The 24,275-nt window shown below is 45.1% G+C and overlaps 1 protein-coding gene and 1 pseudogene across 2 annotated transcripts in view; both read right to left on the bottom strand.

Moving 5' to 3' along the window:
* The window catches only part of ADAMTS17 (ADAM metallopeptidase with thrombospondin type 1 motif 17), a 398,742-nt gene that overhangs the window by 86,269 nt on the left and 288,198 nt on the right, over window positions 1-24,275 (bottom strand). For both annotated transcript variants that reach the window (XM_070478143.1, XM_070478144.1), the window contains exons 15-16: window positions 22,809-22,929; window positions 6,556-6,636 (exon numbers count right to left, since the gene is read on the bottom strand). In XM_070478143.1, coding sequence (XP_070334244.1) covers window positions 6,556-6,636; window positions 22,809-22,929 — 202 coding nt within the window. The remainder of the gene's footprint in view (window positions 1-6,555; window positions 6,637-22,808; window positions 22,930-24,275) is intronic.
* Window positions 347-1,152, bottom strand: LOC139038735 (translationally-controlled tumor protein pseudogene; annotated as a pseudogene).

Here is a 24,275-nt window from a genome sequence, read left to right as displayed (position 1 = left end):
GTGTGTTGCTCCCTCATCGCTTTCTCTCCTTTTGCAAGTAACACCCCCCCCGGAGGAGCTTCTGGGGATGTGTTCTTCCCCAGTCATGAGGGGCTAATCCTAAACTCCTCACCTCCAGGAGCGGGTCCACTACCCAACTCTGGACAGGAAGAGTCGATTCTAACACTTGCATTCACCCTGGGAAGCAGCAGCTCTCTTTTTCCCAAAGTTGCCCAGAGACTTGATCTAAGTCTGAGTCTCCCAGTACGTGGCAAGAGGCCCTCAGATTACAGTCCACTGAGGCAGGACAGCAGTGCCAGGATACAGACATCATTTCCCATCATTTTAAGCCCCTGGATCCAGCAGTACCTGAAATCAGTACTCAGAAACTGAGAACTGGGTTTAGCTTCCACATGTCACATTTGGAGGTTGGTGTTTTTTTTTTTTTATCATTAAGTGGTTTATTTGCTAAAGATTGTAATACCTCCACTTTTACATGACTGATTTCAACCCACTTCTTTATACTTACACATTTTTCCATCTCTAAACCATCCTTAAAGAAAATCATATACGGGGTTACACCATCCTCACGGTAGTCCAGCAGAGCAACATGCCATCTGGATTCATGTTTTCACCAATAAAGAACTGATAGTTTTTGAAATTAGCAAGGATGTGCTTGATTTGTTCTGCAGCCCCTGTCATAAAAGGTTTTACTCTTTCTGGTCTCTGTTCTTCAAGTTTCCCTTTGATTGACTTCATGTAATCTTTGATGTACTACTTGTAGGCTTCTTTTGTGAAGCTGGTTTCCTGCAAGTCATGGTTCATGACAATATCGACACCAGTGATTACTGTGCTTTCGGTACCTTCGCCCTCGGGGCCTTCAGCGGAGGCATTTCCACCAATGAGCGAGTCATCAATGTTACCCTCTGTCCTACTGACCATCTTCCCCTCCACCTCCAGACACAGCCCGTCCGCGACCTCCCAGATCTTGTAGATGTCGGAGAACTTCTCGTCATGGCTAATGGAGGGAGGTGACAGTGGCGCTGGCTTAGCAGGAGCCCGGAGCTCAGAGCGAGCGCAGTGTGGCCGGAGCGGCTCTCGGGGGGAGGGGGGAGCGGGCGGAAAAGCGGAGGTTGGTGTTTTAAAAACATTAACCATGATAGAAGCAGGGCAGGTTGAGAAAGAAAGTGACTAGTATGGATTTCTAGAAGTCATACTAGGATCCTTACTGATGTCAGCTTAGTACCCTCTGAGACTCAGGAAGGCACACTCCATCCAGGCCTTAAACTCTCTCCAGGACCCTGCCCTATCCGGCACTTGTTCAGGGTGAGGTGGCTCTGTCTTACTTGGCCTTGTTTCCAAGGTGCTTTAACAGGACTTACTGGATTATGAACTGAAAACCACGCCACCCTCGTGCCAAAAGGAAAGCATCGGGGAGGTCAAGAGTGGGAAAACTAGAAAAAGTGCAGGAGGGCACAGCTGGAGCCAATTATAACCCATCCACAGAAACGCTGCACAGAGGTGTGGGCACTGCCTGGGGAAGCCCCATTTCTGTGGGCAGAGGCGCCCGCCATGGGTCCCACGAGGAACAGACAGAGCCTGTGGGTGCTGTGCACGCACCACCCTCTCACCATGAGGGCAGGATCCTGCGGGGCGGTAGGGGTGAGGGGAGGAGACGTTTCTGTAGGCGGTCCACAGGCTGGGAGGGGGAGGGCATAGGGGGTAAAAGCGGCCAGGGAAGGCAGAGGGCAAGCAGAGCGGCAGGCAGTGGCTCTCCCGGGATTCCAGAAAGGCCAGGAGCAGGAGGGGGAGGAACACGCCTGACGGCACAGTGCTGGGGACAGGCTCTCTGGGGAAAGCAGCCTAGACTTCCACTGCTTGTCACTACTCAAGCTGTAAAGGCGCCCCCATGGCAGATTTCAGTTAGCCATGTGAGCTCTGTGAATGCAGAGCTGGGAAGAGACGCAAACCATCAGCCTTCCCATCCACACCCTGCTGCTGGGCACTCTCACAACTTCTGAAGGCGCCTGTCTGGGCTTTGGAGGTCCTGGCCTGCTGAGTCGGCAAAATCTCACTGTCACAGCTTCAAGGGGGGTGTGTATGGGGGGGCTCTCATGGCCCCAGAAAGAAGAAATCTGCCTGTCCAAGCTCTGCTGTGGCCATCTGCACAGCAGCCGGAAGCTTCCAGAAATGCAGCCAGTTTTACCACTGCCTCTTGACCCCCTCATCTGAACACGGCAACCCTTCCTTGGGACAGTGGGCTGGTGATGACAAGCCTTCACGCATTTTGCACGGGAGGAAAACTCAGAAGCAGAATTATAAGGAGGAGGCCAGCAATTCCAAGAATCATGGGGATTGCTGCAAGCCCACTGACTCTGGGGTGAGTCATTTAGGCAGCTGGATCCAAAATATGCAGGCTGCTCTGGTCCATGCCGGAATTCTGAACTTCCTGCTAAAACTGGGTGTTAGCACCTGACATCCTTTCAGAAGAGTAAGACTGCAGCCTCAGAAAGTCTGCTGGAATGTCAAAATCTGAATATCACTGACAGTGGACAGGTTCAGTGTGGAGTCCGATGAGGACATGTCAGCCCCAGAGAGGGCAGGCGTGCGGGTTCCTCCTGGCCCGTCTGCAGCAGTCCCCTAGAGCGAGCTTCCCAGAGCAGGGTTTGCGTGAGCCAGGGGAGTTGAAGCTCCAGGGCCCCTCGTGGGGCCCTTTCCAAGGCTGTATACAAAATGCATTCTGTTCCTTAAAGAAGCTCTCCAAAATTAAATAAGTTTTGGGCTCCGGAAATTCCTGTTCCTCTCAATCCTTGGCATCAATGGTATTTGCAAGCCCCCTTCATCTGTAAGCATTTTGAGATGAATTTGTATTTGAAATTAGAACCTTTAGGCTGAGAAACTCAACAGGGGCTGTTATGCTGTTGCTCAGTGGTATCCGACTCTTTGTGACCCCATGGACTGCAGCATGCCAGGCCTCCCACAAACGCTCTGCTCTGACAAAGAAATAATGGAGTTAGGAACAAAGGGGATTCCAGAGCAATGTGATCCTATCCGTAATGTCAGAAGTTTGGATTCGCTGGAGAGGAGATTTTCACTTGCTGGTCCTGCCTCAGTCAGAAGTTAGATGTTTAAACCCTACCCCAAATGCAGCAGTACTTGCTTTTGTGTGTTTTGCTCAGGAGCTACTAGAAGCCTTTCAACAGCTGAAGAGACTTTTGCGGGATGAAGATGAGTACATGCTTTCCCCTGCTACCACGGCAGAGCCAAACCTCTTCAAAACTGCCCCAAGTGTGAGGTCACATGGGGACCATCTATTTACATCCAGCCCTCCTGTCTCTGCAGACATTGACATGATGTCCCTGGACTTCCGGGCACCACGGGAGATCCTGAGCCTTTCCGGGGCCTGGGGAGGGGGCATTCCTGCTGGGATGGTTGGGCTCCTCTCTGGACTGCCTAGAGGCAGAAAGAGGGGGTCAGACCCTGTCCGCATGCCCACTTCTCGCCCAGTGCTGTGAAGAAGCTGGGCTCCTTTCTGTCTCTCTGCCTCCTGGATTCCACTGGAAGACTTGACCCACATTCAACCTACTTATCCTGGCATTGAGGCAGCTCCTTTTATTTCCACTTGGAGTTTTGCCAGCTCCCCTCTCAGCTATGGATGCAAACTGCAGAGGCATTTCCTGTTCCAGGTGGTTTTGAGCAGAAAGCCAGGCAGCGTGGGTTGAAGGTAGGTGGGGTGAATTCTTCAGGAACTGCTCCCGCAAACGGGAGAGCAATTCAAAGTTACACAGGGTTGATATCCAAAGCACCCAGCCCTGGGTGTATAAGAGGCTTGTCTGAACTAACTTTAGAAACATATCAAGCATGGACCACCTTCAGATTTCCATTGTGTATACACCAGGCCTTAGAACACTGGAACTGTGATTTGCAGATAAGATAAGGTGGCGAAGTTTGGCTCCAACCTCCCAGGGCAGTCCAGTGCTTCTAGGGAGCTGAGAATTTATCCTGAGACATTGAACCTATCTCCTCAGATGGACACGTGCTTCTCTGAAATCCACACATCACAGCAGTAGCAACGGGCAGGTTTAACATGTTCTCCAGTGAAAAATCGCCTCCACCCGATCTCTGGCTGTGACAGACACCTCCGTGAACTGCAGCAGGCCAAGCTGGAGAGGAGCTTGGATGAGCGGCTGACCTCCCAGAGCCCTGGCTTCCTCCTCAGTGAATCAGGCACAGCGATACTCTGGTATATTTGGGGGGTCAGGGGTCAGGTCTTCAAAGCAGAACAGAGCTCAATGACTGGAATGCACGATGCCAGTGCCAGTGTTGTTATTGGAAGGTGTGGCCCTAGGCATCAGGGACAGAGAGGGACCACCACGAGAGCTGGCTCCCCGGTGGCATCCACTAGGTGTTACTTGTTGGCCCTAACACAGGTTCCAGTGAAAAGTCATCTTCACTACAGGAATCAGATGCCAAGGGATCTGAAAGATTCTGACACACTTCTGTCTAGTCTTGTATCACACAGAAAAGCAGACATAAGGATCATGTTCCTGCTTTTACCAGATCCCTGGGGCTGGAGGAATGGTGCTGCGAAGTCTTAAGGGCAGGACAGGAAGCTGAGGAGCTTACTTGCAGGGCACATACTGGTGTTTTATGGAATTGTCCCAGCACCTGAGATACTGGGATCATGAGTTTTGAATAAGATAAAGGTCAAAGGTGATGTCAGATTCCCACAGAGGCCCAGTGCTTCTGGGCCTCCAGGTAGGGGAGGGCCAATGGACCAGTTGGCAAGGCTAACTTTTGGCATGACACTGGGTGATGGGGCCCCAAGACAAATGCTGATAAAGTTGACCAAATTTCTTTAGATGGGCAGAAAGAAGGGGCTGGTATTCTTCGAGAATTTAGTAAAAAGGCCGTCACTCTGAAAAAGCTGCTGAGAGTAGTGTAGGCCCTGTTTTGGAAGCACTTACGGGCATCACTGTTTATAAACCAACAGCTGGGATGGCTGCAGAGAAGAGTGCCAGGCTGGACCGGAGCAGCACGGGAAAAACCACAGGGCTGATGAAGACCCACGTGGATGCCAACCTGAGGGACAGCAGGCCCAGGCTGGCAGCAGGAAGAGCAATGCCCATTATGGCTTCCAGGATGCGGGTGGATGGCGGCAGGTGAGAGAGTTGGGAGGGGCAGGGCTGTCTGGGACCCAGTAGGGACCCTCGGGGGCTGCTTGCCCAGAGCCTGGTGTAGGCACTTAGAAACAGGAGCTCCTGCGCCCACACTGCGTCAGGAGTGAGAGGGCTATCTCTGTGTCTGTCAGTGGTTCGCAACTCCTCTATAGGATGGTGGTCTTCGCCTGCACCTGCCTGCTAGAGGTTTGGTCCGTGTCCGTCTCATCAGACTTTGGGTTTTTCAAGTGGAGACCATTTCAAAGAAAGACTTAGATACTTTTATATCTACAAAGAAAGGAATGTGGACAAAGCCATGTTTTTAAAAATCAGGATAAAGGTTGAAATAAAAGCGTTTCATGAGTAAACTTCAATTTAGCCAAAATAGCTTAATTCTTAAGTTTGAAGTCAGAAAAAGATCACATCTTACGTAAAAAAATCTCAAATAGCACCCTGCCACACAGATGGGGAGACACAACATGAAGATGCTTGAGAAGGGTGCCTGGGTAGGAGGTGAGCCACCTCCAGTGTGAAATCCAGCCCAAGACAGGAACGCGGGAGCAGGGCTGGGGGGGACTGGGGCACAGCACGGCCCATCCCAGTGAACTCAGGGCAGAGGCAGGCCCTGCGCGTGGCGGCATTCAGAACAGCTGTGTGTCAGCTCAGCACTAGGACCACCCTGGTACTTGAGCACAGCTGGAACTTTCGGGGACTCATGGAGAGCCTGAGAATTGAGTTTAGGACACACGCAGAGGATCTTCGGAGGCTAAGAAGGGGCTAAACGGAACAATCCTTGGGCTTTAAGCACACTTCTGTCAGCTCTGTCAAAGGCAATGAAGACCAGTGTGGAATGCAACTTAATCCTTCTACAGAAAGATGAACAATCATGTCTGACATCCATGGACTTGGCACTGGGAATTTGGGGCACACGATACTTAGTGAAACCAGTGTTCTTTTGGGTTTTCATTAGATTCAGAGCAGTTATTCTTTTTCCAGATAAGGAGTCACCCCTAGAGCCATTGACAACCTACAGGAGCTCCCACAAGTTGGGGTGTGCACCCTCACTTCTCAGGCTCTGGCTGTCTGAGCTCTCCTGGGCTTACTTTGGGGGACTTAGGCTACCGCAACTCCTCACAACTTCCTTCATTCACTCTTCTGTCACCTGCCTTCCTGTCCAAGGCTGGTGGCTCCTGTTCACCCATCCCCTCATCTGCCTTGGGGCTGCCAAGGTGGATGCACTTAACCAAATACAACAGAACTGCTTGGTACATGCTGATTACTCACTACACCTAAAATATGAGTTAAAATCAACGGCCTGAGAGCACCGTGTCAGCATTTTGCTGAACCAAATGAGCAGCTTGATTGTCCAAATTAATGTTCAGAACACACACTATGAGTCAAACCATTTTTGTTTTACCCAGAAAACTGTGGGCAGGTTTATCCTCCACCACACGGATCCTTCGAGCTCCAGCTGGAATGATTGCAGCTTCAATATAACCTGTAGTGACAGATAACACACAGGTGAACCAATACACCTCCACCCACCATTAGAGGCTCATAGCACTCCCCGCCAAAACCCACTGCTCCGCCCCCATGGTGACTTCAGAGCGCTGAGAAATCAAGCTAGCCAACTAATTAGAAGCGTTCTTCTGTGGCCAGAATATCCTCGCTGCCCAAATTCCAGAGAGCACCATTTGCATGTGTTATGAGTTGAACTAGGTCCCTCACACCCCCAAATCCATATGATGAAGTCCCCAGGACCTCAGAATGTGACCTTGTTTGAAAGCAGGGCTGTTGCAGATGTAATTAGTTAAGACGAGGTCACGCTGGAGCAAGGTGGGCCCCCAGTCCTATATGACTGGTGCAATTATAACAAGAGGAAGACTGGACACATACATGTACACAGGGAGAATTCTGTGTAATCATGAAGCGGAGATCAAGATGATGGCTCTTACAAGCCGAAGACTGCCAGCAAAACACCAGAAGCAAGAGAGAGGCATGAGACAGATCCTTTCTCACCTTTGTGAGAAACCAACACTGCCGACAACTGATCTCAGACTGCTAGCCCCCAAACTGAGACAGTGTGTGTCTCCTGTTTATGCCTCCCTGTGGACGGTGCTTGCCTGCAGCAGCCCCAGTAAACCAGGAGCCTGGAGTTCTGTGTGAAGAGCACCGCCCTGGAGCACGGGTGCTAAAAGTCCCCGGCCACATCATCTACTGGGTTCCTTCCATCTTTGCTGTACTTTGTCCCTGGTTCTATGGGATGACGGCAGAAGCTGGGCTACTTGCCCTATGGCAAAACCACCACCTTATCACCGGGTATCATTTCCTGCTTTCACTGCCCTTTGGACTTTGCTGCAGCCACTGCACTGTGTACTTTTGTCCACTTCCCTGAGTATTTCCAAGTATAATGGGGTCCCTCAGAGGCCAGGGCCTTCTGCCCATGCTCTGACCCCACACATGCCCAACATAGCAGGTGGTTAGTGAAGTTCTGGAAGGAAATGACTGAGGCTGCCAGGGAGGAAGTCAGGGGCTGGCTAAAGCCTGGTTAACTGGGCAACTGCGTCAATTAATGAGCCCAACATAATAGCGAGATTCTGAAATGTAGGCTGGTAATCACTTGGTTTTGGTTTACATTCGGGTTTTAGACAAAAGTAATATACATTTGCTTCAGCAATTTAGATGATGATCCCAAATTAGATGATAAATCCTACCTACCCCTGTGGTTCCCAAATGTGATCATCAGAATCAGCCATGGAGTTTTAAAAATGAGAAATTTCTGGGCCCAAGTATGTAGAGATTATGGAAATACCTATTTTGAGGAGTTTATTTCCTTATTTTCTCATAGTAAACATGGCTCAATTTTCATTATAAATAAAGTATATGGTAATTCAAACCAACAAAAGGGGAAAAACTAAAAACAAACTATACTACATTGAAAATTACCCTTATTTTTGGTGACCAGCCTTTTCAGCAACTTTTAATGCATATAAACATATGCACATCATTTTATGCCAACAGAATACTGTATATAGTTTTAAAAGATCAGGGACAACTTTAAAATAATTAAGAGTTTTGTTTGGCAATGTGCACCCAAAGGGCAAAATTTTAAAGTTATAAAAGGATACAGTAGAAAGTATATTGATACTATAAGATATTAGATTGGTCAAAGACTCCTATAAAAATGCAAATGAACTTTCTGACCAACTCAATATATCCTATAGTTGGCTGTCTTTCTAACAATTATCATTTATAATAATTTGTGTATTTTAGCTGGGTTTCTATGTTGCTAACTGAAATGTGCCCAAATGACAGTTTTGTTTCTTCCTTTCTGATCTTTATCCCCTGGATTTCTTCTCCTTTCACCATTCTGGCTGGAACTTACAAAACCACATTGTAGGCCACATGAGATAGTGACATCCTTGTTTTATTCATGAAGTTGGAGGAAGGGAGTTTTCCCACTGAAAATGACGTCAGCAGTGCGAATGTGATAGGCATCATTTGTCAGGTTAGGGAAGTCCTCTTTTCCCCTAGTTTGTTAAGAGCTTTTGTTATGAAGAGGTATTGAAGTTAATCAAGTGCTTTTTTGCATCTAGTGAGATCATCCTACTGTTTTTCTGCCAAACAATACAAAGACCTCAGAGCAGTTTAATGGCAGTCACGCTAACATGGTGTGTGGGGCAGTATCTTAGCTCTGGTTTCCCTCATCCATCCATTTTAGTTCATTGTTATCTCTTCTTTATTCTGATGTTTTCCTGTAAACCTTTAATTGTATTTACACTTCTAATACACGACTTATCAGCTGTAAACTATTTTAATCTCTGGATATTAAAAGATGAGGAAATCAGCCTAATACACTGCCCTTCACTCTCTTACACTGCTCTTCAATACTTACTGAATCACTTCTACACTGTTAATTTACATTTACCTTTTGTACTCTAAGATAATTCTGCAGTTGTTTTAGTCCTAAAAACTAATTTAATGTTCACTATGTGTCCTTTTTTCAATTTTTCCAATAAATTCTTGCTTGCCTCAAGTTTGTTCTGAGATGGACTCAAAGAAAATTATAGCTTCTGAATTGTAATATAGTAAAATATACTATATATACATATATATATGTTGTTGTTAAGTTGCTAAGCCGTGTCCAGCTCTTTTGTGATCCTGTGGACTACAGCCCGCCTGGCTCCTTTGTCCATGGGATGTCCCAGGTGGCTCAGTGGTTAACAGTCTGCCTGAAATTCAGGAGATGCAGGTTCCATTCCTGGGTTGTGAAGATCTCTGGAGAATATTTCCTTATGCCATTGATTATATATATATATATATTATCAATTTGTTAGTGTTCTTTCTTCAGGGACACCAAATTATTTATGTTTGACCCCCTTTTCCTTCCAGAATGCTCATTCAGTTTCTTACCCTTCTGACTCTTTATTTCCATTTCTCTTTGCTCATTTTTCCCAGTCCTGTCCATGCTTCTCACCGCGCTCTCAGCAGTGTCCCTTTCCTTTGAATCCATGCAGATGTGCTCTCTATAATGGACTCGTTCTCTTCCTCTGCCCTTTTCCTCAGCTGAGTCTCATTTCATTTCCCTCTGTTGCTTCACTCATTGTTCCTTGAGCTCTCATGTCTTACCAATGAGTTCTTCTTCCACTGAGGCTATTATATTACCTAATCAGTTTTTGGAATCTACAGCAATAATGTTTGATGATAACTTTCAGCTTCTCCTTGGTAATATTTTGCTGGTGAGTTTTTTTTTCTTTATACTGGTCATTTCTTCTTATCCCTTTCCTCCTTTTCCCACTGCAGTATATCTGTGCTGATCCTATACTAAATCTCTTTCTAAATTTATTACCAATTTTTAGCTGACACAGTTTTAATCATACCAACTGCTTCTATGTTTGTGTGGTAATAGTAGGACTGTGTTGTGGGCTAACAGAAGTTTCCTTTAGTTTACAGTAAAATTTGTTAAGACATGGGTTTATATGTATCAGTGAGTTAATTTTTATGTTTGTAAACATTTATGTATATTAAATTTAAAGAAATATACATGTATATTTCCCCATTATAAAAATTTTAATACAGGTAAATCCCACTCCAATCCCCTGTGGGAACTGCCACTATCAGTCTGATGTATATTCATTCAGATATTTTATTGCTTATACCAATGTCTACACAAATATAAATATGAAAATGTCACACAGTATATGTTTTATTTGTCTATATTTTATATAAGTGTTAGGAAAAGCATTATGAGTATTGTATTACAGCACATTTTTTAAAGAAAAGCAGGCTATGTCTTCTATCCATGTATGTATAGCTCTCCTTATTTTTCATTTAAATTGCAATGTAGCTTATGCAACCACTCCCCTACTGATTTAGATTATTTAAAAATTGTCATTTAGGACATTAAGGTTATTTCAAAATTGTCACTTTTAGAAAATACGCTATATCATATATGAATATGCACACAAGACCCCTCAATGAAATACTAGCAACCTATTTCAACAACATAAAAAGAGATTATACACCATGGTCAAAGATAATTTACTCTAGGAATTCAAGGTTGGTTCAACATATAAAAATCAACCAGTGTAATTTATCCGAAAAAGGACAAAACACTTTTTCATTTCAATAGATACAGAGAAAGCATTTGGCAAAATTAATACTATTCCATGATGAAAATACTTAACAAACTAGGAATAAAAGGAAACTTCCTGAGCCTGATAAAGAGCATTTATAAAAACCCGACAGCTAACATCAAACTTAATGGTAAAATATTTAATGGTTTCCCTTTAAGATCAGGAAGAAGAAAAGGATGTTCAGGAAATGCTCTTGCCATTTCTATTCAACACTGTACTAAAAGTTCTCTCTCTGTCAATTAGGCAAGAAAAAGATTTTCAAAAGGCATCCAAATTGGAAAGGAAGAAGTAAAATTATCTCTATCTGCAGATTTCAAGACTTTATATATAGAAAAATACTAGGGAAGCCACTAAAATCTGATAGAATAGGTTCAGCTGGTTGCAAGATATGAGATCAATATACAAAAATTAACTGTATTTGTATTCATTAGGGTTAAACATTTCCAAATGAAATTAAGAAAACCATTTGACTTAATATCAAAAAGAATAAAACAGGAATAAATTTAATAAAATATGTACAAGATATCTACACCAACGACTACAGAAACCTTGTTGAAAGATATTAAAGAAAATATAAATAAATGGAATGACACTACATGTTCATGGATCAGAAGACTTAACATTGTTAAGGTGGGTATACCTAAAAATTGATTTACAGATTAAAAGAAATTCTTACTAAAATTCCAGCTTTTTTTTCTCTTGGCCAAAAATGACAAGGTGATTCTCAAATTCATATGCAAATGCAAGGGATCCAGAATAGCCAAACCAATATTTAAAAAGAATAAAGTTGGAGGACTGACAATTCTTGCTTTCAAAGTTCTAGTCAGCTCCTGTAATCAGGACAACGTGGTACTAGCATAAGGACAGATATTTCAGTGAAATACAACTGAGACTCTAGAAATAAGTCCCTTATTGATTTCTTAAAGATGCCAAGAATATTCAATGGAGAAAGAATATTATTTTCAACAGTGTTGGGATGACTGTATATCTACATACAAAGGAATAAAGAGGGACTTTTACCTCAAACTGTACATAAAAACCTAACTCAAATTGGTCATAGACCTAAATCTTAGAGCTAAAACTATAAAATTCCTAGAAGAAAACATTGAAAGAAATCTTTGTACCCTTGGATTAGGCATTAGCTTTTTAGATAGCAAAAGTGAAACTGTACAAGTGCCTGTGTTCTTGTCTTTTGAAGTACAATGCTGACTCAAGAGTTAATGACTGGGAAATGTGGAGATGCAAAAACAAAGAATGGCTGTTGGGCTAGGGAACTGGTAACAATTCAGACTATAACTCTGCCACATAGCAGAATCACCAAACTCCCACTTCCCTGAATGACACAGATAAAGGCTCGACACAGATTCCTAAGTTGTCTGGGAAACAGGCCCCCTCCAGATGAAAACTGCTTAGAACACAGACTCTAGACTGGTTGAAACCAGAAAATTGATGATGCTTGAAACTTCACCCTGATGCTAACCAATCCAAGAATTGTCCACAAGCTGATCATGCCCTCTTCCTTGAACACTGAAAAACTTCTCACTACCCACTCCAGGGTGGGTCATACAGTCTTGAGGGCGGTAGCCCACTGTGGCCCTCTTTGCCTGGCAAAGCAATAAAATCCACTCTTTTCTACTTCATCCAAAACTCTGGGTCTGCATTTCTATTCAGCACCAGTGAACAGAGGCTGAGTTTTGGCAACAAATGCACAAGCAACAGAAGGAAAAAAAGAAAATGGATCATATTAAAATTTTAAACTTTGTGCTTCAAAGGGTACAATCAAGAAAGTGAAAAGGTAAACTCATACACTGGGAGAAAATATTTGCAAATCATTTTGATAAAAGAACTATGTCCAGAGTATATAAAGAAATCTTTCAACTCAATAATAAAGTGGAAAATAATCCAATTTAAAAATGGGCAAAGGATTTTAATAGACATTTCTCCAAAGAAGATGCATGGATGGCCAAAAGGCACATGAAAAGAGTCTCAGCATCATTAGTAATTAAAGAAATACAAATCAAAACAACAATGTGATACCACTTTATATCTACTAGGATACCTATAATAAAAATGATAAACAATAACAAGTGCTGGAGAGAATGTGGAGAATTTGAACCCCTCACTTACTGCTAGTAGGAATGTAAAATGGTACAGGAATACTGGAGAAGAGTTTGATAGTTCCTCAAAACAGGAAAAACAGAATTACCATACTACCTACCAATTCTACTCCTATGTATTATATACTCAAGAAGAATGAAAAATATGTCCATACAAAAACTTATACACAAATGTTTATATCAGCATTATTCATTATAACCAAAAAAGCAGAAAAAACTCAAATGTCCACCAAGTAATGAAATGTATTTTTACATTCACATTTTAAAAATATGAAATCCATTTTTAAAATGGGTATGATTTAGCAAAAAAATATGAAACACTGATAGATGATACAATATGGAAGAAACTTAAAAATGCTATACTAAATTACTAAGGCCAGTCACAAAGATCACATATTGTATGATGCCATTTATATGAAATGTCCAGAACAGACAAATAGACACAGAGAGTAGCTGCCTAGGGCTGGGGTAGGAGGAGGGAGATGGGGACTGACTGCTAACGGGTGTGGGGTTTCTTTCTGGGATGATTTTGGTCATGGCTGAAGAACACTGCACATTTACTAAAGCCTTTGAATTGTACACCTTATATGGATGAATTTTATGGTATGTGAATTAAACCTCTGCAAAAGCACTAAGAAAGCATAAACTGCAGTGAACAGCTTTGCATGTCTTTCTATGCATATATATAATGTCACACACACCAGCTGTGAGCATTGCTGGGTCAAACATACCTGCAGTTCAGTTCAGCTCAGTCAGTCAAGTCCGACTCTTTGCGACCCCATGGACTGCAGCATGCCAGGCCTCCCTGTCCATCACCAACTCCTGGAATTTACTCAAATTCATGTCTATTGAGTCGCTGATGCCATCCAACTATCTCATCCTCTGTCATCCCCTTCTCCTCCTGCCTTCAATCTTTCCCAGCATCAGGGCCTGTTCAAATGAGTCAGTTCTTTACATCAGGTGGCCAAAGTATTGGAGTTTCAGCTTCAGCATCAGTCCTTCCAATGAATATTCAGAACTGATCTCCTTTAGGATGGACTGGTTAGATCTCCTTGAAGTCCAAGGGACTCTCAAGTGTCTTCTCCAACACCACAGTTCAAAAGCATCAATTCTTCGGTGCTCAGCTTTCTTTACAGTCCAACTCTCTCACCGTCCAGTAGATACATGACTACTGGAAAAACCATAGCTTTGACTAGAGGGACCTTTGTTGGCAAAGTAATCAGAGGATTTTTAATAAGCTGTCTAGGCTGGTCATAACTTTTCTTCCAAGGAGCAAGTGTCTTTTGATTTCATGGGTGCAGTCACTGGTTTTATGAGTAAAATCACTTCTCAAATATTTCTAAGAATAGTTATTAGAGAGCTGGAACTTCTATTATTTATCTTGTTTTTCACATTTCCATTATCTTGGTCTCTCCCATTTGTTGTAGACTCTTCTGAAAAGGATGTCACAGAAGAGTCGCCTCTACAGTAACCTCCTTATCTGCAGTGTAACTTTCTGTAGTTTTAGCTACCTGCAGTTAATTGTAGTCTAAAAATATTAAATGGAAAATTCCAGATATAAGAATAAGTTTAAAATTGCATGCCATTTGACTAACGTGATGAAATCTCACGCAGTCCACTCCATCCTGCCCAGAATGTGAATCATCCCTTTGTTAACTGTAACCTGCCTATTAGTCACTTAGTAGCCATCTCTTATCAGATTGACTATTGCAGTTTCACAACAGTCAAATAATCTTTATTTTACTTTATAATGGCCCCAAGGCACCAGAGTAGTGATGCTGGCAATTTGCACATGCCAAAGAGAAGCTGTAAAGTTCTTAAGTGAAAAGGTGGAAGTTCTAGACTTAACAAAGAAAGGAAAAAAAAAATCATATGCTTAGGTTGCTAAGATCTATGGTAAGAATGAATCTTCCATTTATAAAACTGTGCACAAGGTAAAAAGAAATTTGCTGTCACATCTCAAACTGCAAAAGTTTATGGCCACAGTGCATGCTAAGTGCTTAAGATGGAAAAGGCATTAATTTGTACAGTAAGATATTTTGAGAGAGAAAGACCACATTTACATAGTTTGTATTCCAGGATAGTATTGTAATCATTCTATTTTATTATTAGCTATTATTAATCTTACTATGCCTAATTTATATATTAGACTTTACCTCAGGTTGTGTATTTGCAGGGGAAAAAAGCATAGTATTGGGATGACCAAAAAATTCATTTGGGTTCTTCCATAAGACATTATGCAGAAACCTGAAGGAACATTTTGGCCAACCCAATATATATAGGGCCCCATATCATTTATGCTTTCAGTCATCCACTGCGGGTGTTGAAAGGTGCCCCCCAGGGATAAAGGGGTCTACTGTACATGGATGGTGTTTGCTGTTTATCAGGACTGGCTTTCAGTTAGGGGCTAGGAAATGATGTCACGTGTTGGCAACCAAAATACCAGAAGGCAGAGAAGTTCGCTATAGGTGCTGTGTCATGGGGCTGGCCACCAAATATTGTCAGGTCTCTCTCTGGAATCTCGGTAGGCATGCACTTCCTTGACCTCTTAAAATTATGTGACCATGTAACTTATCTTGACCCTTAAAATGTGAGTGACAGTCATGTGTATAACAGTATCAGGACCTGCTCTACCGTGTTCCCTTTTTCCTCCAAGGGTAACTGTGGCAGTGTGTGTTTTGCTTGTTTGCTTATTTACTAGATCTAAACCAAATCTATTTATTCTGATTCAAACAACATATGAACATCCACTTGATATGAGCTTGCTCTCCCTAGACCTTTTAATAAGTTCCTGCTCATTCCTTTAAAGTTGATCATGAGAGGCCAAAGAGATAAACCTGTGTTCAACCAGCCATCCTAGAGGGAAAGTTTAGTGGAGTCCTTGAATCTTGATAGCAAATATTTTGGCATTGTTACTAAAGATCCAGTCTTGGATGCCTACAAATAAATGTTTGATGCTTAGGAAGACTTCACAGATGCTAACATAGTCCAGTATGAGTTGTCGACTTCTTGTGCCCTGATCCTCCTTGATTCCCAGGAAGGATGACTTCTTGAACCAGGGGGGGGTATGGTCCTCCAGGTGATCCTCTCCAACCACCTCTCACTTACGGGCGGCAGCACAGCTTGCAGGCACAGCCCCTCCACTTTCCAGTCCTTTCAGTGTGGTGGTGTTGTATAGTCGCTGAGTCGAGTCTGACTCTTTGTGACCCCATAGACTGTAGACAACCAGGCCCCTCTGTACATGGGATTTCCCAGGCAAGAATACTGGAGTGGGTTGCCATTTCTTTCCCCAGGAGATCTTCCCAATCCAGGGATCGAACCCACGTCTCGTGCATTCTTTACCACTGAGCCTCATAGTATGATATAAGGTTGTTTTTTTTTTAATTAAAAACAGTTTTTGCTTCAGTAATGAAAAAAAAAAACATCTTTGAGGATCACAGAAATGGATGTTATATCACAAATCTCTCTTAGAGAAAAGTATTCCTTCTTGAGGAGTTTGAAGACTCATTGGATTCCAGGCATAGAAGATAGTGAAGTGTCAAAAATGAACAAAAAATTGTTCAGGGTTGGTGGTGATTAAAACCTTTTTTGGAGAAATTTCCACTTAAATCATTAAACTGACCTAGTAACAGGATCTCCGAAAATTGCTGCTGTTACATGGACTTTTCCTGTTTTGTGCCTGACAAATCTTGGTGTTAGCATCACCAGCAGAACCAAAGGCAACAGGACATATTTGCTGAGGTCCAAATCAGGTAAATTTTTACATTCCACAGCAAGGGGCATCTGCACTAAGTGTGTGCTCACCATGCCTATTTTTAAGCTTAGATTTGGCCCATGTAGCAACACTGAAAAGGCACCTGTTTCCTCTCCTTTCTCAAGCACCCTAGTGGGCAGGGGCTGATGGGGAGTAAAGAGCTCAGGGCAGACACACAATGCAGTTGTGTCTGAATAAAGGTAATCCCTGAATAATGGGGCAGGACAGTGCTGTGCTTGGGCTCTGCTAACCTTTCTTTCTAGGATGAGCTTCTCTGCTCATGACATGGAGTAATGAAACAATGAAAGAGAAAATCCCTGAAGTGAAAAGCAGGGCCTCTGTCCACAAATCAAGGAAACCATCTCTCATGCACTGTCCCCGACAAAGCCCAAAGCCCATCCCAAGGTTGGCATGAAGAGTGATCAGCAAGGGAAACAGTCTCATCACCAAGCCCCAAAACACCTTGTCATCCCTCATACCAGATGTCCCCCTTAGGCAGATGCCAGATATCACTCTGTTGATGGTGTGAAAGGGGGGGTGGTTTACTCCAGGAATTCACAAGATAGAGTCACACTCTAGGGAAGATAGCAAGACTATCTTTAAAATAATTTTCCATTCTAGTCTCTGCCATTAAGCGGGAGAAATCCAGTTAGAGGGACACAATTTGGTGTCATGAGGAAGCCATGGATAAAAGTTAATACTGTGGCCATTATTCTAGGAGAACATATAATTTTTGCCATAAGGACAAGTAGTCAGGAGGAACTTCAAAATGATGTTGACCTTAAAATGATGTTGATCTTAAACCTGCCTCAAATTTTCTGAATAATTAATGTTACCAGGCTATACGCATATTTCCCTGCAAAATACCTTTTGTCTGAACTTCACATGTAGATGATTTAGAGCCTATTTTTCCCTTGTTACAGGTCTCAGCAGCATTAACTCTCTTTGGAAGAAAACCAATGAGTCGATTAGGTGCCATGATGGAATATAGGTAATACCCTGGCTACGTGGACTGGGACAGTTTCAAAAGATTGTATCAAACATGTACAAAAAATAATAATAATAAAAGGTGTTTTTTTTTTCTTTTGGGAGGGGTAATAATCTTTAAAAATGCATGGGGAGGCATTTGGGTAAGTTTCTAGTTTTTGCTGTTTACAAAAGTTGTTTATATTACTGTCTTTATGTTTATTCCTAATGGTTTCTCTGGTTCCAGTTGAAAATGATTTGGGAAGCCCAGGAGTCTGGCTAATATTCTGGCTCAGTTCTCAGAATGTGAGGTCAGTGAAGGTGGGCTGAACAGGGCCATGGCCTTTATCTCCAGCACGAAGACCAGGAGGGTCTTGTCAAGTGTCCTCTGCCTTTTGGGAAGCCCAGCCGTGTAATACAGAACCATCTATTCTCTGGCAAACCTTAGCATTTTCTGCCAAAGTGCCAGGTGAGGCTGAGGAGAGTGAAGACCTGTCCCCAGCATAGTGACATGTGTTTTTGTACGGCCCTTAATCCGATTAATCTTTATCTTTTATAGACTTAGGGTTGGTTTTATTCTACAGCTTTTCTTTTAGGTCATCAGTCTTATACATCAATTACACATAAATGATATGTGTTTATCCACGGCTTCATACATGACTCACTCCCACTGACTCTACTCAGCAAACATTCAGGCACATAAGCGAGGTAGGAGCCCCACACCAGGCATATCACCACTAGTTCTGCTCGGAATAGCTGGAATCTTACATGAGAAACACCTGGGAACGGCCTTTGCCATCACACATGTGGACACTTTGGTACAAAGACTACTCCTGACTGAGAAAAAGAAATACATGGTAATTGGTTTACATGCACATTGCAGGAACTGATAATTATAGTTCTTAGTCAGTGCAGAGAAGTGGCCTGTGTCACCATCACACAGTGGTAAATTTCCCCGTGGAACCTCCACACCCCACACCTAGACACTGCAGCTCAGAACTTGGCATGAGGCCCAGGTTCTAAAGGTAATATTGAACAAATGTGTGACATGTAGATCTATCCACACTAAATAGGGATAGATTACATCACTCTTCTTTTTAAGAACTGATAATTTGAGAAGGCTCTCTTCAAGAACACAGTGCAAAGGGATTCAGAGCCCGTGGGGCATCATGGCCAGCTCTTGGTGGGGACTTGAGTTCAGAGATGTCCTGGACTGGGTGTCCATGGACATCAGTCACCTTTCAAGTGTCAAGGAGCAGCATGGAATAATTTGAAAATGACAATTTAATGAATGAAATGAAAGCATCCTATCAAGAACTTTCAAGTTTCTAAATCAAAAAAAGCTCAGCTGTTTCAACTTAATCCAAGGTTTGTACATTCTGAAGCCCATCCATCAAAAGAGTAATATGATAGCCAATTCAAGTGGATTCCCCTAGAGTCAAGTGGCCCAAGACCTCATCTGTTCAAAGTTGGAAGGCAAGAGGCCAGAGAGCAATAAAACACTCAGCTCAGGATACTGCACTGGGACCTCTCCAGGACACCCGAGGGGGAAATCTGGGGGGCGTGGACACTCTCCTGTGTAGGTCTGTTCGAGGTCCTCAGCTCAAGTATGTGGGTTAAGGGCCTAGAAGAGTTCAGGCAAGGGTCAGGACTTCATATAATTGGGCAAAAATCCTGCATTTGATTCTGCTTTATCTTTTGGGTATGGTATTTTCTTTGATATTCACCCTCAGGATGATAAGGCATTCCTCCTCTCTCCTGTCTTTAGAGTTGGGCAGAGATGAAAGTTACCTTTGTATCTAAACTGACAGGATTCTGAATTCATCCAGCCGCCTTTGGAATTACCTAGATGTTACATGACCTGGGGGCTTTATACCATTTCTAAGCTGGGTTTTTCCTGCAAACTGAAATGTCCTTCCCAGACCCCCACTGTCATTGAATTCCTACTTATCCTTTAGGGTGTGGGGGCCACCCTCATCTGTCTGCAGGGCTGGGCGAGGAGCCCCACTAGGACTTAGGGCCCCATGGTACCCCTAGAGTTGAGTGGAGCCCCCTCCACCTCACATGTGGGCTCAAGCTGTTTGCCCGAGGGTCCCCTCCCTTGACTGTGACCTGAGTTGGTCAGTGACAGTTAACTTTTATTTCTGCAACTCAAGCTTAAAATGCAGCAGTGCTGGGCGAATGTTCATAGGGTTCATGGGCTCACAGGTGACCGTGTGCAGTATCTCTCACACGTGCATTCCAGAACGTCAGACCTGGATTACAGGTTTGTGTCTGATGAAATTTGAATTAGATAGCGACTCATTCATGTGTGAACGAGCATTCTACACACATCTTCGATAAACAGAATCCACACTGACATGAGCTGATGCTCACAGACCCAATCCCTAGGATTTGTTAAAGACAGCTTTAGACTTCAAAACGAAGGTGTAACATTTGGCAAGCATTCAGGACAGAACTTTTAGAGGTGGGTGAAGCTAACTTAGCTTATCTTTCTCTGAAGGTTTGCTAAGACTAGTGAAGGAGCACTAAGTCGCATGTCAGGGTGGGGACCACTCTCCTCCAGAGGCTTCCAGTCCCCCTGCCTTCTGCGTGTACAGGGGGCCAGGCAAGGCCGGGGTGGAGAACGGGGGAAGCAGAGAAGGACGCTGCTGTCATAGGAGGAATGGATGTGCTCGTGCCAAGACCAAAGGCCAACAAGTGCATTAGAGCCTGGGGGAAAAGACAGTGCTTTTGTCCTGATCTAAGCACTCTTGAGGTTGGCAGCTCTATGGTGCACAGTGGACGTTTACAAAGGAGTATGGTGGAACCTTCCTTAGGGTGCTAAGGACTGCCTGGGGGCAGAAGTGGGCACAGCTGTGCGCTTGACTGCCTTCCACAGAATGGAGCAACTTCAGTCAGTTCAGCTTACTGGAGCTCAGCACAACATTCAGTTTATAAACATAAAGGGCTCTAACATTGACTTTAAAAAGCCTGTGATAAACACTTGCCAGCTACAGAGGTCTGTTCTTAAGCAGCCTTGCTGCTCAGGTGCAGCAGGAGGCAAGGTCAGTCTCGTGGCAAACTGGAGCTGGAGTCCAAACAGGGAAAGTGGCATCAGACAAAACTGAGAGCGGATGTCCCCAAAGGTGCGGAGCACTGCTGTCCGAGACAACTTCCTACAAGGAAGGGGCACTTCTCTCTCTGTGACATTCATCACGGGAGCCCCCTGTCACACATGGCAACGGGGCACTGAAATGTGGCTCATGGGACTGAGGACTGAAGTTTTATGTTGGTTCAATTTAAACTAATTATATTTAAAATCTGAACGGATGTCGGTGGGCTGTGGCAACTGCGCTGGATGGTGCAGCTTTGGGGGGCACCGCCCCCACACCGATTCGTTCCAGCAGCAGCTTCTTTGGCTTTCATCAGAGCTGGGCAGGAAGCAGAGGTTCCCTCAAGCTGCCTGTCCCACAGCCTGGGCACCCATCTTCAAAGTCCGGAAACCAGCCCTCATTGAGCCGAAGCGTAATTCTCACTTGTGTGTGGCTCTGGTTTGGCTGTCAGGATTCTGCAGTGTCTATGCAGCAGGAGCCCTTTCTGTGAGGTGTCTAGAAGCAGCCTTTGCTCCAGACCAGGGCTCCTGTCCCCATAGAGAAAGGGGGCCGTGCACGGATTCTCCTCTCCGCTCGCTCTGTGGGACAGGGGGAAAAACTGTGATCCTGTCCCCGAAACACCTCCATCCAAAGCAGCTCTGGGAATTAGAAGTTTCTCAGCTCCACTCCGGAGAAGGCAATGGCACTCCACTCCAGTACTCTGCCTGGAAAATCCCATGGACAGAGGAGCCTGGTGGGCTGCAGTCCATGGGGTCACGAAGAGTCGGACACGACTGAGCAACTTCACTTTCACTTTTCACTTTCATGCATTGGAGAAGGAAATGGCAGCCCACTCCAGTGTTCTTGCCTGGAGAATCCCAGGGACGGGGGAGCCTGGTGGGCTGCCGTCTATGGGGTCGCACAGAGTCGGACACGACTGAAGCGACTTAGCAGCAGCAGCAGCAGCTCCACTCAGTGAGTTATCCTGGTGCTGTCATCCTCGGCGGTGTCGGGGGAAGGGACACTCACTCACCCTCCGGGTGGCTTGCCTGCCTCGTGGCCCTCTCGTTGAGAGGGTGTCAAGCAGCTTCTTCCCTGGACATCGTAAGTTGGCAGCCACCAGGCAGACGATCAGAAACTCTCCCACCTCTGGGCAAGGCAGCCCACAGGCTGTGAGGACGGTTCCAGTGGAAAGACTGTGCCGCCCACCAGCTGAACCCTGCGACCTCTCCAGGCCTGGGGAGGGGGCCGGGCTACATTTGGGTCTCAGGAGTCACAGGGACTCTGCAGTCCCAGCCAGCAGCCGCATCGCGGACGCCCCAGAACATGGGGCTTCAGGCATGTTTAGGGATGTGTGTAAATGCTATCCTTTCACTGACAGAAAATTCAGACAGAGAAGAACCTCATCATTTCACATCGGTAAAAACAATGTGGCCAAGTGTTTGTTGTTGCCTTTATATGTGGGACAGACAGACGAGCTGGCACACGCTGTGAGGGGGGGCGGGAGGGGGGTACGGCTGGTGGGACAGCGGGCCGCTGCATGAGAACGGACCTCGGGGGCCAAACTCAGCACTGGGGCAGACTACCCACGTCAAAGAACCTAAACATGTCATTCTGGCTGTAATGTTTTTCTCTGCCTTTCAGAAATCCTAAGACTAAAGTGCAGGGTGCCCTAAATACTACTGTGGGTGCATGCTCAGTCACTCAGTTGTGTCCAATATTTTGCAACTCCATGGACTATAGTCCGCCAAGCTTCTAAGCTCCTCTGTCCATGGTGATTCTCCAGGTAAGAATAATACTGGAGTGGATTGCCATTTCCTTCTCCAGGGGAATCTTCCCAACCCAGGGATTGAACCTGTGTCTCTTGTGCCTCCTGCAATGGCAGGCAGACTCTTTACTGCTGGGCCACCTGGGAAGCCCCTCAACTAGTCCTTACATGTAAGATGCAGGGAGGGCAAGTGATCATTGACTTTGGGCAAGAGAGTATTCAGTAAGATTGGCTCTGGGGCAATAAAATACACAGCACTTGTAGGCTGTCCAGTTGCCGCAGCAACACCTTGGGGCCCGTGTGCACCTGTCCGCTCTCAGTGGCCAGGGTCACCTTTCCCGAGGCCTGAGCTCACCTGTGCCCCGAGTGTGGCTGAAGTCGCCCTTGACCACGCGGCAGGTCTTGCCGTCCCCGCTGCAGACCCCACACCGGTCTTCTTTGGCCGCAGACCCGATGATGCCATCACAGCCGATTTTCTAAACAAGCAGAGTGCTGGGTTATTGTCAGTGTAGCATGCAGAGGCACACCCTGCAGGGCTGACTCTCTGTGAGGCCCAGCAGGCTGGCGCAGGAGGGCTCACAACACCTCCAGAGGCCCAAGCAAATATTTTAAAACCAGGAGAGAAAAAGAATACAATTCAGCTTGTGTTACATTTGCCCTTACACCACATAGTCATCAAATACATGTGCTAGTATCTGTTATGGAGGAGGGATCTGTGAAGGCCCAGGTGCCTGGAACACACTGGGGCCCAGGCCAGGTCCTCCCAGAGCCACCCGAGGTGGGGCCATGGGGAGAAGGGAAGCCAGTTCCCATACCTCCCAGCATAGCCACAGTTTCACACAACCCATGTTCCCCTTGGAGCTGTGTGAATCTGTGATCCCATCTCGGTTGGAATAGCCAACAGTCTCAGAAGGCATGGCAGAGACCATAGTGACTTTTCTGCTGGGGTTGGGAAGCCCAGAGCTCACTCGGGCTGGCTGGGTGTGAGCCCCTTAGTCCTCAGTCAGGGGGATTTAGCCCAAGAAGATACCCTGCTGCTCAAATTTTTCCAAGGAGGCCTGTCTTGGAGGGCAGAGGAGGGTCACCCTGACCCTGGCTGGCCCCAGGGGAGCATAGTCAGTTCATAAAAAGTGGGAAAAGGTTGTGAATTCCTGTTTCTCCTTAAAAAAAAAATTCATGAGACTTTTATGGGCTACAAAATAACATACCTGAGTTTATGTTACAGTAAACACTGGTATGGTTAATTATTTGCTAGTTAAATTGCTAAAATGCCTCTCCATCCTTCTCCCTTGGAGTAAAGAATTCCAGAACAAGAATTGGGTCTCCACTGCCCTGCACCCTGCATCAGGCCAGGAAGGGTTCTACATCCAGATAAGTCAGGCCCAGGGACTGTACCCCTTCCTCCCTCCATGTCCCCGCTCCCACGGTGGGTGGGAGGGGTGCAGGGAATGGAGCCAGCCACACCGCAAACCTCCTGGAGGCAAAGTCTTGGCCACGCAGCTCACCGATTGAACCAGAACCCTCTGTTTCATAAGGGCAGTGATTCTGCAACATCAAGGTATATCTGCCTCACCAGGAGGGCCACGAAAACACAGATGCAGGACCCACTCCCAGAGTTTCTGATCCAGCAGGGCTGAATGGACATGAGTATCTCTATTTCTGTGAAGTTCCCAGGTGCTGCTGCGGCTGCTGGCTGGGACCACACTCAGAGAACCCTGGCACCGTGGCATGCTACATGAAGCGCAAATGAATCTTCATACTGAACAGTTGTGGAGTCTCACCCTTGGATGCTTTTGTTTCTTTGGGAAAGAATTAGTGAGAA

This window comes from Odocoileus virginianus, chromosome 16 (assembly GCF_023699985.2).
Source record: "Odocoileus virginianus isolate 20LAN1187 ecotype Illinois chromosome 16, Ovbor_1.2, whole genome shotgun sequence".
Classification (NCBI taxonomy): domain Eukaryota; kingdom Metazoa; phylum Chordata; class Mammalia; order Artiodactyla; family Cervidae; genus Odocoileus; species Odocoileus virginianus.
This window is presented reverse-complemented; position numbering and strand designations above follow the sequence as displayed.